Below are 17,726 nucleotides of genomic sequence, written 5' to 3'. Positions count from 1 at the left end.
AAAAAGAACCCGAGTGTGATGCTCCTATACATCGCGTTCCGCGAGTTTTAGCACTCGTTCGCCGACGTCAGTTCAAAACAGGTGCGTTGAATGTGTCGTTGAGCAACATTGGTCTTTCTCACTGTCGCATGCACCTACGCACAAGCAACTTGGCGTCTCCACTTCTCTCTTGCACATGCCTGGCTGCACGAGAAGCGGGGCGAAGAGTCTTGTGCACACGCTTTTGCACGGCACGCAGCACTGGCAGGTGCAGCTGAGCATGGCCTCCGAGATCTCCCCGGTGCCAACTAATGGGTTGCATGCAAGCCGGTGCAAGCTGCGCCATACTGCGCAGCTATGTGCGGTCGTGGGAAATATTAGTGCATTCACTTCTCTATTTCTCTACAGCGCACCGATGGCCTTGCCTCAGAGCAATGCGTTGGTTCGGGCTAGTTGGTAACCAACATTTAATACTGTTTTAGTGCAGAATTTTACCTCAGAGATCTGCCCGGCACAATCTCTAGGGTCGTGCCCGAGCCGTGCGTTTGCTTCTCCTTTTCGTGTGGAGCGCCGTGTGGGCTGGGCGCGGCCTCCGAGATTGAACTGCTGCAGCCACAGAGGCCACCAGCTGAGTGAGCCATGGCGAAGCTGGCCTGCCTCACACGGCAGAAGCAGTGTACCACGCGCTGCTGGACCGCGATTAGCAAAGTGGAAAGCGGATGAGATCACAATTGGAACACAAGGCAGCCATCTAAAGGCTGTCACGTCAGGTGCCAAGTTGTTTGTTGCACACGCTGAAGATTCCTTTGTTGTATCATTCACATTTCATTGCATGCAACATGTAACAATACGGGGAGCCACAAAGTGGTTTTCTTATTTGCATGTTTACAATTGTGCACCCTATTATGCATATATTGCATTAAATGGCTATAATGGATATAACAAAGTAACGGATATAACACAGTCGTTAAAGCTTCCCTTCAACTTCGCTATAATGAGGTTCGAGTGTATTTTGCAAAAAGCTGTTATGTTAAAGCAGATGCTTACTTGTCCAACCTCAGCAGCATCGATCGGAAACCATCGTTGTCTTCACCACGCTCCAGTGTCAGCCGCCGAAGTTGCTTCAGCCTCCCAATGTTGACAAATGACTGCAGTAAAGAAAGCATGGCACCACCCAACGAGTTGTCAACAATACATCAATCCAGTAAAATAAGGAAAAATTGGATAGTTCAGACTCGCTTTCTTGTACTGGCAAGTGTATGCATTATTTGATGCAGTGGTGGAACAGCCATTTCACCTTTCGGCACAGGTCCTGGTACAAGCAAAAGGCTGATTTGGCGCAGCAGCAAGCACTTTTGGTGCCGGGTGCAACACACATGTACTTAACATATACCATGCAAATTTTAACTGATAGAGTCAATATGTTGTGGAGACAGAGACAGGTTTGCGCGAGGCTCACCATGCAAGCGTTGTCAGGAAAGGACATGATGCTCCTCCACACCGCAACACAGAGGGCACTATGGCCAGGTTCGTCAATATGGTACAGAGAGGGCATCAAAGACAGATTGTGAACAAAAGCGTGTTTATTATCCCAGGATGCAACACAGTGCGACAGTCACGGCATGTGGGCAAAGGCTCACCGCAAGGCTTCTCTGCTCTATTATATCCAAATAGCGCAGCGACCCGATTCGACACAAAAGTTTTGTGTCAACGAACATGGTGACACCGATCGTAGTGCTGGCTCTCGCGGTGTGCCACATTTGACCTCATTCGCTAATACCATTCTTAACCATGCACCATGTGCGATTCTGATTGCAGCAGCACTTTTGCAAAGCATCGCTATCACAACTAACCATCCAAGAAGCTTACCTTTAATCCCAAAATGTGACATTCTCCTTTGGCAAACTCCGCGGTACCATGCGAGCGGGTTCAGTGAACGCCAAAATAAAGTGCCAGCAAGACGGTACAGTGGCACTGCATTGGACGTCCGACAGAGAAGAATGTGCGAATGACGAACCGGACAACTCCGGCAGGCCGATAGAGTTTCTCTCTATTGGTAGCGAGGACTTGCACAGTCACAATCTGTTGGAAGCACCTCACTTGCATAGTATGAGGGATACCGCGACGCGCTCCTCATAGGTTTGGCTGTCGGCGCTCAATAAAAGCACCATGTGAGAGCCCTTCTGGGCATTTTTTAGCTTGTAGCGCAGCTCAGAACGAGCAAAAGGGAACGTGTAATGAAAAGGAACGGAGAACAGGGTGACCGCTACCCCTTCACTACCCCTCAGAGCAGATGCAGGAAAAAGCATGCCAACCAGTTGACTGCTGTACAGGGGTCACGTACGAGATCCCATTGACCTGTGGGATGGCTTACATACGTCAGACTGGGTGCTGCATTAATGACTGGGATTATTTGAGGGCTATTAGGGGACGTGGGACGAATTTGGCTGATCACTGCGCCAACTGCGCAGCGTGTGAACCGCTACTGAGTGACTGACTGAGTGAAGAATCCAAGGCAAAGGTTGCGATAAGACTGCGCGTGAATTATTGGAAGCCTTTTATATCAGTAAAAGGGGAGGTAAATGTGTGAGCTATATGCCTGAAACTCTTCAGGGCAGAATCTAGTTTCTTGAATGTGTGTTGTAGTTTTAATGATTTGGGTTGCCTTGTTACTACGTTTTTTCCATTGTTGTTATGCATTGCGCATGTCATCTTCTCTGCCTATATTTGCCGGCGTGGCTGCAAATAAAATGGATGTCAGTTAGCGCCTGTCCTGTGTCTTTCTCGTCTGTTGTGTGTGTTTTCCAGTACGCTTACTTTCCAGCGATCTGCAATGCACCATCTAGCCCGTATGCAGGTGTTGTTAAAATACCCTTCCATCTTTCTTTTTGCTCGTTCTGAGCTGCGCTATAAGCCTGAAAAAGTCATGATGTACCAGCTCGCCCAAACTGCTACGCTTTTGACCTTCTGGACATTTCTGTAAGTACTCTCCAAACGACAGAAGTTCTTTACTGTCAAAATAATAAACTTGGGCAAACAGAAAGAATAGAAATGTTTACAGACGCTATCTCTTTACTGAATACTTACAGTGAATGGCCACTGCACGCGGGAAGTGCGATGAAGTCCCCCAAACCAGTTTTTTGAGTGAATGATAGGCAATCGCTGAGAGCAAACTATGTGAAATATGCTCTTACGGCTGCCTGTATAACCAAATGAAGCATAATAGAATGAAGCCTCAATGCAGTGACCGCACGGTTCGTAGCGACCAACTGCGCGTCTGCATGCATGTCCACACACAATGTTTTGCTTTCACTGCGAGTGCGTTTTCTCACTGTGCCGTGAGCTTTAGGCCAGAGCATACGAGTATGTGACAGTAGTTAAGCAACCATTGTTGTGTGGACGCTATCAGAGCTGTTCAAAAATAAGTTCGTTATAACTAGGGACTTCGGACATCTATAGCGACTTGCGATGTGCCGTCGTGACAATTGAATCATTGTTCTTTTTTTGCTTTCTTCTAAATTCTTGAACGTTTCAATATCATTATTTCTCAAGTTGCATCGCAATGTATATTTATCGGTCTTCTCAGCAAGCAAGGTACAGCTACTTCTTTTTCTTAATCCAGTGTACATTCACTGTTTGGCGCTAACACAAACATGAGCATATGTCATGCCTTTTTTAATGTGCTTCTTACCGTTCCCTCTCCATTCCGGTGAACTTGCCAGTATCAAGCATGAACAAGTTCATAGATCAAAGTTTCATGACATTAGCCAGGTAGTATACGGATGAGTATCTCAGTGTGTGCTTTCTGCTACTCACTGAACATTGAAGCCCTGATGCCGTAGCAGAAATCTTCCCCAAGAAAGTGCTTGCTGCACACCTGAGTTTTGCCAGTTGCAAGTTTCACAATTCATGCTTTAAGCAGCCTCTTGTCCCGCGGGTATGTGTGAAGGCTGACACCAGGCTCTTCTGGCACATCAGCACCGAGCAGTAGCCTACCATGTAGCCTACCAGCAGCAGCCCATCGTAGGGATTGCAGGTGTTGTCAAGCAGAAGCGGGAAAACCTCCCCACTTGTTCAGAACTGCAGTGCCGGTCGAACTTTCAGCTTTTGTCTTCTGCTCGCTCCGACACTTCCAAAGCAGTCGACGCGGCCCCCGTGTCCACGTGATCCCTCATACCACGTCATGCTGACGGCAGTGCCAGCTTTTCCAGTGGTGGAGCTCGCCCCCAATATAGTGAGAAACTCTATAATGGGCCTCCACTTTCTTCTATGATTAATAAAGGGAAAAATCAGACATCTACCCGTTCTTAGCAATTGCTACAACTGAAACTCATACGGGTTCCTCGAAAGAAAAGCCTCACAGTTTAAGAAAAATTTGTCCTGGTCCGGGACTCGAACCCGGGACCACTGCCTCTCCGGGGCAGCCACTCTACCATCTGAGCTAACCAGGCGGCTAGCAGATGGCAGGGCGAAGTCGAATTTGTCGATAAAACGAAAAAAAGGCAAGTGTCTGACGTTTGACGTAGATGATGATGCTGATAGCGTGCTATTGGTTTTGGTTTCAGTTTTGCTAGCTACAAAGTATGAACGGAAGGAGGGTTTCACTCTTACACATGCCCTGGCGCAGGATGGCGCAAAGGGCCATTCTCGGTGCAGCTGTTCCGCCACTGCTGATGGCACCAAACGCTTGTCAGTTCAAAGGTACTAGGCACTGGTTAATTCCGACAACTGCCCCAGGCACACAGAGCATCAAGCAAATAAAAAGCAGCACTGGCAGTGTAAGCCAAAATGAAGCGATGGAGTCCACATCACCACAGTGAGCAGAAACCGATCTGAAAATGACGAGTACATGTTTTAAATTTGTTTATTTTTCTAGAATAGCAGCTTGGGCTTGTTGGTTTTCCATCCTGGTGTTAACAGCGCAAAACGTAGATGAGACACGAGACGAGAAAGCGACACCACAAGCACCGACTTTCAACGTTTATTCGAAAGAAACATGGCTTCTTAAACCATTGCCCGCACGTGTCTCAGTGAAGTGATCGCACATCATGCGAAACACGCACTTTTTCTTTATTTGCACTCAAGATAGTGGTTGTACGTGCAAAAGCTCAAGTTCTTTTTTTGTCAGTAACAAGGACGGCATGCCAACACATTGGTCACGAAGTCTGGTAATCTCGGCTGCCTCAATTATCTCCCGGACCAGCTGGTCATTGTGTTTCTTCAGCACTTCACAGTGTCTGAATTTTGCGGCGCAAGCTTTAGAGGGGCAATCCCTGACATGGATACCTAGATTCCTGTTAGCCTGCTCGACGCTAAGTTTATGTTCCTTTAGTCTTTCGTTTGTGCATCTTGAAGTTTCTCTATATACTTTTTTCCGCATTTTAAAGGTATTCTTTCCTGATCATTTGTTAATTCGGCATTCGGATAATACGTACATTTTTCCCGGTCCCACGAGATCCAAATTAACAAGCTTTTACTGTACCTTTGTCATGCTCCGCAATATGTCAAGTTACTCGCGCAAATACAAATAATTTGTCCAACCTCAACTCAAATGACGCTGCTACTACTTGAAACCCTCACTAAACATATACCATCAACGTAATGAAGAGTTCGGCAAAAGCCCGTCTGGTCGGGATAAAACAAGACCAAAAAAAGACGCACACCGACCAAATAAAACTTTAAAAGGCAAGACGTTTCAACTGCCATACGGAAGCCTTGTTCACAATGGGGCGAAAAAATAGAAGTGCCTGCTTAAGTAGGTTTTAGCATGTGACGCAAGCACCACGTGTAGCATGGGGGGAGGGTTCCTTCGTTTTGATGGAGCACGTGTCCTGTTGATCGTATCTCGAGGGACTCCAGGTACAGGTGTGACTTCCAGTTTGTTTCCTAGGCGATACAAAAGACCACGTCAAGTTTCTCTGCCGAAGCCATTCCCCTACCGGAGCAAGGCGAGTTTTCACAGGTCGTCACAACCGTCTCCTCTGCTTATCGCTTTGTTAAGCTGCATGCTACTGACGTTGCACGTGACCGCTTCTTTATTTGTTTCACGCGAGAAGATCAGCACTGGTTGAAGGAGGGATGTCTCTCGAGCCAGCGTTTCAACAATGTGACTTGTCATTGTAGAAGCAACAGTCACCGAGGATGCTCGATGAAAACACAGAGCCACGAAATTTCTAAGTGGATGAGTATAGAGTATGACGACAAAAGTCTAAATGTTAAAAAATGGGAGTGTGTTGGCCGCAGAAGGGAGCGGAGAAAGGGAGTGAAGTGAGAAGCTGCAGCTGATTCTTTCAAGCGATCGTAAAAATGCAAAATAGACAAGAGCCCGCACGTGTAAGCAGTGCTTGTCAGTCCCAGGGGCTTAATTTTTTCGTAAGATCAGGAAGTAGAGATATACTGTTTGAGAGTTATAAACATGAGCAATAAAAAAAATTAAGGAAAAGGTTAGCAGAAAGTGAGTTGTATCAACAGACTCATATTGGAACTCATTGCTTTCATTTCACATTTGCTCCGATTAAGGTACGTCCTCACTTGAGGAAATAAGCGATCCCAAGGCGGCGTGCTTAAAAACAAGCGCCGTGTTTCGAAGGACACATCACTGCATGTTTGCGGAGAGCGGCAGTAGCGGTGGGCAGGCGATCGCCTTCTCTCAAGATGACTTGGGAGCCTGCGCGAATTCCTGCGCATTTCAGTCGTTGCCGGCGAGAACAATGACCTCACCGCCCACGTGATGAGTTTAGCACCTGTGATTGGCTCGCTTTGGTTTGCGGAAATGCAGCACTCCAAAAGAAATCGGTTTGGGACCCATCCTCCTGTGGCAGAAAATTCTTGCTGCGAAAGCGCCTTTCGTGGTGCGCATCTTTAGGCACGCCGCATTGCGCGCACTTATTTCCGCAAGTGAGGACGTACCTTTACTCGGTACGCTCGGTAGCTATACAGCGTTGCGTTGTTTAGCACGAGGCCATGGGTTCGATTCCTGGCCACGGCTGCTGCACTCCCAGAGATTTAACGCAAGAAATGCTCATGTACCGTGCTTAGGGTGCGCAGTCAAGAACACCAGATGGCGAAAATAAATACGGAGGCCTCCACCACAGTGTCCTTCATTGTCCACTTTTCAGCTTCTGGATGCTAAACCTAACAGTTTAACATAACCTAACACTTCTCACACTGCTATGCTCTGAAAGAACAACACAATGTTATGCATATTTATCACAAGCGGGATAACAGAGAAAAGTAGTGTGAATGACCTGTTAATTTTGCACACATATCACAAAAGAAACGCCGTATACAGAGTGAGGATCATTAAATCACAGCCTTCAGGCTCTCAAAGTGTGGAATGTAAATTCAACAGGACACCCATGAGATCAATAAATACCCACAGTCGCTGCAGACTCATGCGGGTGAACATAACCTCCTGCTGACTCACATTTAATTAGAAGCATGAAATTACCATAAGTGTCCACGCTCGCCTTCATCTAAGGGGTGAAGCAGTCAAATTGTCAAAATTTTCAATTTTCTGATTTATTTATTTTTTCGCGATCCAGAGACCTTTATTTACCACGTGGTCAAACATTATAACAAAATACACAATAGAAATAGAGGAAACAGCACTTTTCTAGAGTGCTATCATCAAAAACTGTGAAAAATATTTGGCTTCAAAAGGCCCCATCGCACCCTTGATCGCCCGGCTATCCGTTGATGCAGTGCCGCCATCTTGGTATCATCGTCAAGAGGAGAGATCGGGGTTAAAGATAGCCGAGTGACGCATTTCTCCACCAAAAAATAAACCAGCAAATGCGAGCGAAAAAAGGCAAATGCGGCATTGCAATTGGGCGCAGCAGTCTTGTGGGGCACAGGGCGAGTTCCTATTGGCTATTGTAGATTTGAATTGCTGACGAACCTCTGTCGCACGCATCTGTGCAGCAGCCAGCTGTGCGTTCCGATCAACATGATGACGATCATAGCAGCCTTTTCCGTCATGAGCCCCAAAGGAATCAAGTTCCGAACGGCCCACATGTGCAGAAGACCATGAAAGGCGTGGAAAAGAGGGAGGAAACTACTCATAGAAGCGTATGCCGCCGAGCTTGTTGACGAGGCACGACCGGCACACATGGGCGACTGGGAAGGTGTGCCCACGTGCAGTATGCGACCACAGAACATTGCGAGTGAGGTTGAAGGCGCATCCTCGAGTGAGGTTGAAGGCGCATCCGCGAGCGATGGTGACGGCGCGTCCCCGTGTGGTCGTGACGGCAACACGACATCGGCGGAGGAGAAGTCGCGTTGAATATTCAACTGCGGATTTCAGCTCCAACTCTCACTAATAAGGTTGTGCAATAAGAGACAAGAGCAGACGTTTTGAATGCCCACTCATCTGCCTCTGCATGATGGATGGTTGCACGATGATCAAAAAGGCAACTAAGGTGCACGAAACTGCTGCAAGAACGCAAAAAAACGACATCAAAATGTAAAGTAAATGTGTCCTCACAGGCAAAGGACTACATCTCAGGCGGGTTTTAGGTGCTCAAAGTAAATGTAAATATTTGAATGTTTACAACAAATGAAGCTTTGAGCTACGTTTTCTCAGCTTTCATTTCTTATGCAGTTGCTTTCAGTCATCCCAGTGCCATTTCACAATGAATGAAGACAAAATTATTCTGTCTTTTGCACTAAGATCCTGGAACATTGATCAGTGTAATAAAGCTGTTCATTTTTAAGTGCAGCTCATAAAACAATTTATGTTTTTTTGCAGAAGTTGTTAGTAAGACAATATGCACAGGAAAGCTAAAAAACTATTTTTGTGCTCATTTTGGCATTTTAAAATAAACTAATAGCTTTACTGAATAGAATGGGCCTTTGCGAACATGCACATGTAAAAATCTTGGCAAACTTATGTGTAATTAATTAATTAACTTGGGAAATTAATTAATTTACTTAATGAAATAATTAAATGAAAATTGCTTTAAATACTAATTTTTTCCCAGGGTCATAAATGAAGGGAATCAGCTGTCCAACGATGTGGTGTTGCAGCCATCCCTGAATTTGTTTATGTCCCATATTGTGTAATTTCCTTATTTTTCGCTGTTATATTTGCACTAGCAGTAGATGCATTGATTCAGTTGTACTCGAAGCGTATCTTTTATTTCATGATATCTGTATTGTCTTTTTACTAGCACATGTAATTTTTCTTTTGTTAGCCCTGCTAATCATGTCATAATGATGTATCCCCATCCTGCAAGAAACCCGTAACGGGATTGCAGTATTTGTAAATAAATAAATAAATAAATAAATAAATAAATAAATTACCATTAGAGGCTATCAATTGTAACTCGAAAACTATAATAAATAGCACAAAACTAACTTCAGTTACGATATCAGCATAAGTCACCCTGCATGCCAAATTTCATCAATTTATTCCCATAAATAATTAAAAAAATGTTTTCATTTCCAGGTTGCCACTTAAAGGGACACTAAAGGCAAATGTTAAGTCAAGCTAGAACGAAAGGACACAGGACGAGCGCTGACTCACAACTACGTTTGCTGAAACACACATCAGGTATATAAGCGACACAGGTGATCACATGGTCAATCGAGGAAGGCACAATTATACCTGATGTGTGTTTCAGTAAACGTAGTTGTGAGTCAGCGCTCGTCCTGTGTCCTTTCACTACGTCGTCGTCTTGTTCGCGCTGTTCCCATTATGAATGTACACCAACTCGCCCAACTTTCCACTTTAATAAATCAAGCTAGAATGACGGATTAGTGCTTGAGAATATTTAAGGCGTGAATATTATCGGGATTAGAGCCTTAATAATCGAGAAATTGAGGTAAATGCAGGACATGGTTAGAGACTCCCCCGGGACATTCAAGCACTTTCCCAATGACGAAAGCACTCCTCAGTTAACTTCTGTCACTAGTACTCAACCAGCCGATGCAAAGAGCATCTTAGTATTGAATTATAAGATGAAATAAAATGCTATTTGTCCAGTTCTATTTCATTTTTAGAAAAAAGAACGACATGGACGGACGAAAGGTTTTGTTTTCACTCGACTGCGTGTCACCTACACTTTCATGTTTCCGTAGTTTCGTTATCGTGTAATGCTGCACTGGTTTTGCTGGCTCATGAAACACGCACAAACTGCAAGTAGCAGAGAATTCAACTTCCACGCGATGTCGCAGGATGCTCGAATGGTCTACGCCACTTGACCAAAAAGCAGCTGCAGCAGTGAATCCGCCACTCTGGATGGATGTTACGAGTATCCCCTTTGGAATGAGGCGGTGGGTTGCACCACCAAGCTCTTGCTGCTTAATGTCCTACCTAGGTTAAACAATAAAAAAAAAAAAGAAAGACTATGAACTCCCACAACCAAATTTTCTGATCCCCTACTGCGCATTGTGCGTTTGTACGCCACTGTTGTTTGTCGTTTCCCTACTTCCACCAATCTTGCAATCGCCTCTAACTAATCTCTATTGCGGACATGTTTATTTTCCTGCTGCTCTTACTCAACCCAAAGGCTGACGAGGCCAGAGGTGCCTAAATCAACTGCTGGGCAGACACCTTCACATTCTAATAAAAGATACTCCATCATTTCCCAAGATTTGCCACAGCAAGCACATCCTTCTTCCATGTTGAATCTCGCTTTATAAGTGCGTGTTCTAATACATCCTGATCTCGCTTCAAAAGGTAATGAGCTTCCCTCTGAGTTATGATAAATTGTTTCATTCCTGATTTCATTTTTTCCTCTTAAGTAGTTACTCATGGCAGGTTTCTTTTCCATTGCTGCCACCCATGAGATTATATCAGCCTCTATGATTTTCCGCTTTACGTTCCTTGTTGCTGTGATGCTCACCATACAGGCCGCATACTTGCTGGTAAGCTTCCTATTTCTTTTCCTCCACTGTGAATCAATGTTATTCCTGTACAAATACCTGAACTCTCTCCAAGCCCACTTATTTTCTTCCATATTCCTCAGTCGTTCTTCATAATTAATTTTACTGCGAGCTCCCCTCACTTCAAAACTTGTCCAGGCCATATCACCCTGCACAGCTTCATTTGTAATCTTCCCGTGAGTGCCCAATGGGAGGCGTTAACGATTAATTAATCTGTAAAGTCCAATATGGACAGCAGAGGGACATCCAGTTTATGTATCTTCGGTAAGCCATAAAGTGCAGAGGGTACACACCGTTGTGTCAAAGAAGTGACTAATTGAGGGAACTGTGCTCAGGAGAAACAAAGTGGGACACATCTGCTAGGAGTCTCCGCAGTTCCTTCTGTGCCCTCAAGGTAGGGTCCAAGGTGAGCCAGATGCAAATGTCCTGGTCCTCAAGCAGATCCAGCACATTTTTTTTGAAGATGGACGTATCCAGGAGAAACTGTGGCCTTGTCAGCAGGTACAATGACGATCTCAGAGTCGTCACGAAGCCGTTGAGGTGGCTCTTGTGTGCAAACTGAGGCACGCACTTGCAAGTGAAGCTACGGAAAGAATGGCGTTGTTTATACAACATCTCCAGTGTGGATTGCAATATATTAGGGAGACCTTAAACAGCAGCTGCACCAACACCATAATAATGTGCACAAGAAAAGAGTGGTGTCAAATGCTTTGGCAGAGCATGGAGCAACAACTAAGCACAATATAGACTGGGTGAACGCTAGTGTAATTAGCCAGGAAAGAAACTGGAATTTGCACTTCTACCTGGAGTCCCTCGAGATACAATCAACAAGACACAGGCTCAATCGAAATGAAGGAACCCTCGCCCCGTCTTACAGGTGGTGCTTGCGTCACATGCTAAAACTTACTTAAACAGGCAATTCTACTAAATTTGCCCCATTGCGAACAAGGCTACCATATGGAAGCCGAAACAGCTTGCTTTTTAAAGTTTTATTTGGTCAGCGTATGGCTTTATTTTGTCATATACCTTCAATGCACTCAAATCGGTACTGAATCACGTGACTGCATTCATTCATTCTTCCTATTCGTATGACGTCAGCATTCACTGTTAAAAGCAGAATTTGGCTTGACACCTTTTTTTTTCGTTGCCGTATTTCCATGCTCTTTTTCTATCAGAAATTCTTTTACAGCTCACTTAATCACCCTCCTTACATTATTCCATGTTCTTCACACACATAACACCACCAGCCATCAACTGCAGCTTGCTCATCCTCGCACACAAACCGTCACATTTCAAGCTTCATTTTTTCCTTGGGAACTGAGGACTGAAACAACTTTCCTTGCAATGTTACCGCCATCATGTCACTCAGAAATTTTGGAACCTGTTTCGATTGAATTTCACCGCAGCCACCTGCTTTTACCTAAGTACATGTTTATGTAATACACTGAACAGGGTTGTTAAGGAAATGAAGTAAAGTGACTCGAGCAATTTCTTTGGCTCTCTCTGGAGCATGCTAAGAAGGACATTATTCTTTTAAGCTCACCATTTCAGACCAGTTGATGCAGTCACCCAAGTGCAGCTCTTCTAGGCCATGCAGGAGGCTGACAAGGAACACCACAGCTGGGGTCATGTTCTGCACTGTCACCAGAGACTGCAAGTACGCAGGAGACAGATGAGATCGCATCAAGTGTCATAGCTCTTCCAAGGAACCCCCAATGCTAGGTCATCACATGTTAGGTAAATCACATGTAGCCGGAAGAAGTGGAGCCGAGACGCGAGCTTACAGCGAACACAAAACAAAATGTTTATTGCCTCATCCAAACTCCCCAGCCCTGCTCTCGTCACTCCCTCTTCTGCTCACAGTAGTAGGTGGTGCTAGTAGCCGGTGGCGCTAGCAGCACAACACTAACAATTGCTACACTCCTCCCCCTTTAGTTCTTGTCATGGAGGATACCGGTTCACAGGGTGTCTTGTGCGGGCACCTTTTCGCAGTGCAACAGAGCTTTCTCCCGATAGCACGACTGCTGCTGGCAGCCCAGTTCTGTTGTGTGGCTGACTTTGTGGCTGTTCTGGCTCAGCAGCTCCTGCAGGCTCCACAGGCTCTGTTGCTCAGCTGGCTGATGTAGAGGCACAGTGTTTGCAGATGGTGGTGGCTATACAAGGTTAGGGCGAATGTGGTCCTGTGCCACACAGTTCCATCTGGTAATACAACCTCAGGTGAAGCGCAGCTCGTAGGACAGAAGCAGGTACCCATGGTGGACCCGATCGGAAGTTGCTGGTAAACACTGGGGCACCCGAGTTCATTATTGGCGCACTGCGGCAACCCTTGTCCGCATGCAGTTTTTGCTTTACCTGCTTCATTTGAACAGATGATAGAAGACTTGGGTGCATGACATCCAGGGGTGTCTTGATTCTTCTTCCCATGAGCAACTTGCATGATGCACGGCCTGTTACTTTATGAGGCGTAGTGGAAGAGCACCCTGGCCACTTGTGTCCTGAATTCACCCGGTGTGCTTTTCTTCAGTTTATCTTTGATAGTCTGTACTACCCACTCTGCAGCCCCGTTGGAAGCAGGGTGATATGGAGGCACCAGCATGCGACAGATGCCATTCCTGTTCAGGAAGTCAGTGTACTGGCTGCTGGTGAATTCGGGCCCATTGTCAGAAACAATGATGTCTGTCTGGCAGACCATGTTGAGAAAAGGCAGTCCTGAACACAGAGATCGTGGCCTCTGCAGATAGTGATGGAACAGGATGAACTTCTACCCACTTGGAAAGTAGTGTCCCATGAATGAACCTCCAAAATAAACATGAATCCTGGACCATGGCTTGTCAGGAAATGGCCATGGCATAACTGGTATCCTCCGGCCAGACTTCTGGTGCGCTTGGCATATAGGACAGTTCCGCACCTGGTTCGTCATGTCATTGTTGATTCCAGCCCACCACACATGGAACCTAGCAATCATCTTTGATTTCTCAATTCCAGGGTGGCCAGCATGCAAAAGCTTAAGTACTTGTGATTGCAGGGACTTAGGAATGATGACACGGGCTCCCCACAAGCGGCATCCTTCATGCAGACTAAGTTCATTGGTCCTCATAGCATAAGGGCCCCAGTCTCCTCCTTCCGAAAAAGGACTACCAGTCAGGACAGCCTCAGCCACTTGTGACAGCATGGGATCCCTTGCTGTAGCATGTCTTACGACTGCAGGTGACAGGACATCAGGGTATGCTTGTTCTAACATGAAGACATTGGCAGGCGTAGAGTCATGAACCTCAGTTGCGGGAAGAGGTAGCCGGCTGAGTCCATCAGCATGGCCTAACATACTGCCTGGCTTGTAGACGAGCTTGAATTGATAGCTTGATAGTGTGAGTGCCCACCTGAGGACTCTCGGTGATGCCTGGCTTGGTACACCTTGACTTGGGCCAGAGTCCTAGCAATGGCTGGTGGTCTGTTACAGCGGTGAACGGCCTTTCCCACAAGTAGTGATGAAATTTGTGGACACCGAACACCAAAGCAAGACCTTCCTTGTCAGTTTGACTATAGTTCTGCTCAGCAGCAAGCATAGTATGTGAAGCAAAAGCTACAGGTCTTTCGGTTCCATCTGCTTCGGTCTGTGCCAAGACTGCACCAACACCATAGGGTTTCTCAGAACAGTAGTGGACCAGAACAGGTGCATCTGACAAGAGCCCTTTACTTGAGATGAATGCTTGCTGTTGCTCTTTCCCCCAGCTCCACCTTTCCCCTTCAAGAAGCAGCTGATGCAAGGGACACAGTCTTGCTGAGATGTTTGACAAAAACCGTCTGTAGAAATTAAGCCGGCCAAGATAGCTTTGAGGCTCCTTCAGATTCTGTGGCTCTGGTGCATTGATGATGGCCTCTACCTTCTCGGGGTTGGGCTTTAGACTTTGCTTGCATATAACGTGGCCCAAATATTCCACTTCGGGAGCGAAGAAAACGCACTTCTCCAGCTTCAACCTAAGGCCCACTTCCCGAAGTTTCTGCAAGACAATCGTCAGTGGTCTTTGTCATCGATGCCTGTAATAACAATATCGTCAAAGCACACAGCTGTTTTCGGCACACCACGAAGCAGATTTTCCACCCCTCGCTGAAAGATAGCAGGTGCAGCAGAGACACCAAAAGGTAAGCGTGTATACTGGAAGAGATCCATGTGTGTGTTGATGGTCACAAATTCCCTGCTTTCTACATCCAAAGATATCTGCTGGTAGGCGTCTCGCAGGTCAAGTTTGGTAAACTTCTGACCTCCCGACATGGCTGCCCAGAGCTCTTCAGCCCGCAAAACTGGGTAGGTTTCCATGAGCAACACAGCATTGACTGTTTGCTTAAAATCGCCGCAAATTCTTATTGTGCCATTCTTTTTCTGAACTGGCACAATCGGCGCTGCCCATTTGGCTGTCTTCACAGAAACGAGAATGTTCTCACACTGCAACCTCAGGGTCTCCTGTGTTATGAGGTCCACCAACGCGAACGGAAGTGGGCGCAGTTTGCAGAATTTCAGCACTGCATCTGGAGGCACAAGAATTTTGGTGGAAAATCCCTTGAACGTGCCAATGCCCTCTGCAAACACTTCAGGAAAAGGAGCAATCAGTTCGCTGACATCATTAACTTGGTTAATCTGTTTGAATCCTTCGACGCCAATGCCCAAAGCTTGGAACCAGTTGCGCCCGAGCAACGTTGGAGCAGTGCCGCTCGTGAGGTACAACAAAAGGACCCGTTCGTGCCCCTTGTATCCGATGCAAACGTTTGCCTTGCCCTTGACTTGCTCAAGCTCCCCACTAAACCTGCGTAAAAATACGTTTGAATGTTCTAGACTCACTTCTGGAAAGGCACGTTGAAACTTGTCTACTGGCATTACAGAGACACTTGCACCGGTCTTCAACTCTATCAGAAATGGCTTTTGGAACATTTCCACGGTGACGAGGAAGGGCGGCACAGTCAGTTCACCGCTTAGGTGCCACATGTCAAAAACGTCGCGAGGAACATGAAGCACGTTGGTGTCGTCAACAGTGTTTACCTGTGCAGTACATGTTGATCGTGTTGGAACAGTCCTCACAGCAGATGTGTTTTCCTTCGCAAATGTGTTGGCCTTCCGTGAGTTGCAGACGACCACCAAGGGCCCCACTTTCTTACAGTAGTGACACTGCGACTTGCTGTGTCTACATTGCGACGCTAAATAACTTCTGTCGCTGCAGTGGTAACACGCCATGCTCTTAGTCGCAGACGCTACCCGGTGAATAGGCAAACCCGGTAAACTAGTTGCAGTTGCCTGACACAGTTCACCGGCATCCTTTTTAGCGGCTTCCATCGCCAGGGCAGTTTTCACTGCGTCCTCGAATGTGAGGTCAGAACTCTCGAGTAGCTGCGTCTGAACTGCTGCGTTGGTTATACTATTCGGTCTCTCAGCATGTTCTTGAGTTCGGTTCCATAATTGCAGTGTTCAGACGAACACTTCAGGGCTGCAACAAAGTCGCTGACTGCTTCTCCTTTGGAACGCCCCCTTGAATTGAAGCGAAACTGTTGCACAACGATGGATGGGGTGGGGGCGTAGTGCCTGCCAAGTACGGCCAGTATCTCGTCGAGCGTTTTACCTTGGGGCGTTTCCGGCTTAAAAAGGTTGCGAAGTAGTGCATAGGTACGAGGCCTGCAGCAGCTCAAGAATATTGACCTTTTCTTTGCTGGCACAGCGTCATTGGCTTCGAAGAACTCTTGAACGCGCGTAAGCAGGCCAAGCGTCGCCTTCTCCCTCGAACGCTTCAATCCTACCAAAAGTAGGCATGGTTGTTCATGCGGTTCGGTGCATCTTCGTCGCCAGTTTGTCGCATGTAGCCGGAAGGAGTGGAGCCGTGACCCAAGCTTACAGCGAACACAAAACAAACTGTTTATTGCCTCATCCAAACTCCCCAGCCCTGTTCTCGTCACTCCCTCTTCTGCTCGCAGCAGTAGGTGGCACTAGTAGCCGGTGGCGCTAGCAGCACAACACTAATAATTGCCACATTTGCTCTTGTGTTCACTGAACATTGAGTCAGACTACCTGTCATTGGCCAGAGAATGTCGGTTTTACCCTAGGTCTAGTTGTGCCAAAGCTTACATCTCGGCAACACTGTTAGAAAACTAGCTCAATACCACATCTCCCTGGGCTTTGCCATTATTCATTACTCAAAATACTACACACATCCAGTGGGTATTATTGTAGCAGTACTGTTAACAGTAAAAACACGATGGCAAAAGAGAAAAAAGAAACACAGCCAGAGGCACCAGATGGCTTCCCTCACCAGTGCTCGCAGATTCTGGCACCGCTGGGCCAGGTTGTGTGCCGGCATGGTCAAGGGGAGGAGAGCCAAGCCATGGGCTCCACGCAGCTCCAGCCTCTCCAGGCCTGCCACGCATAGCAGCTCCGACAGGCCACCCAGGGATGCCGGATGGTGCTGTGTCTCTCGGCCCACTGCCCCGCCCCTAGCAGAGAGGGCCCTTTCAAGTCAATGACACTCCATGTTTATGCACAACGAAGGGAAGCTACACTCTGAATGTGTTCCAATGTTGGAAAGCATTGGAGACAGTCCACGTAGACAGCTAAAAGAGACAGCTTCGAGCCCAAGTAATAGAATGCATCCGAAAACATCTGGGATACTCTGGAACATGAAACCACCTCGTGGCAACAAGAAAAAGCTAATAAAACCACATATTATGGCTGTATTTGGACACTTTGCATGTGCGGACTATAAATAACACAACGTAGCTTACATTAGGCGTAAGCACTACATTAGGTCGCACTTTCCATTACATAGGAAAGTGCGGCTATGTTTTCTTGTGTGCAGACGGCCTTCCTGTTAAGTTTCCAAGCC

The 17,726-nt window shown here is 46.6% G+C and overlaps 1 protein-coding gene and 1 non-coding gene across 6 annotated transcripts in view; both read right to left on the bottom strand.

The window, feature by feature from the left end:
* LOC126535674 (uncharacterized) overlaps nucleotides 1–17,726 on the bottom strand; it is a 372,872-nt gene that overhangs the window by 71,347 nt on the left and 283,799 nt on the right. For 4 of the 5 annotated variants that reach the window (XM_055073269.2, XM_050182479.3, XM_055073268.2 and 1 more), the window contains exons 15-17: nucleotides 17,157–17,337; nucleotides 12,410–12,517; nucleotides 1,027–1,127 (exon numbers count right to left, since the gene is read on the bottom strand). In XM_055073269.2, the coding sequence (XP_054929244.1) occupies nucleotides 1,027–1,127; nucleotides 12,410–12,517; nucleotides 17,157–17,337 (390 nt within the window). Of the gene's footprint in view, nucleotides 1–1,026; nucleotides 1,128–11,091; nucleotides 11,450–12,409; nucleotides 12,518–17,156; nucleotides 17,338–17,726 lie in introns of those variants that run through there. The other variant, XM_050182480.3, reaches the window with a different exon arrangement.
* TRNAS-GGA (transfer RNA serine (anticodon GGA)) lies at nucleotides 4,356–4,430 on the bottom strand. The gene has a single exon. It is a non-coding gene; the product is annotated as a tRNA-Ser (tRNA).

The sequence above is a fragment of the Dermacentor andersoni genome, chromosome 7 (assembly GCF_023375885.2).
Source record: "Dermacentor andersoni chromosome 7, qqDerAnde1_hic_scaffold, whole genome shotgun sequence".
Lineage (NCBI taxonomy): Eukaryota > Metazoa > Arthropoda > Arachnida > Ixodida > Ixodidae > Dermacentor > Dermacentor andersoni.
This window is presented reverse-complemented; position numbering and strand designations above follow the sequence as displayed.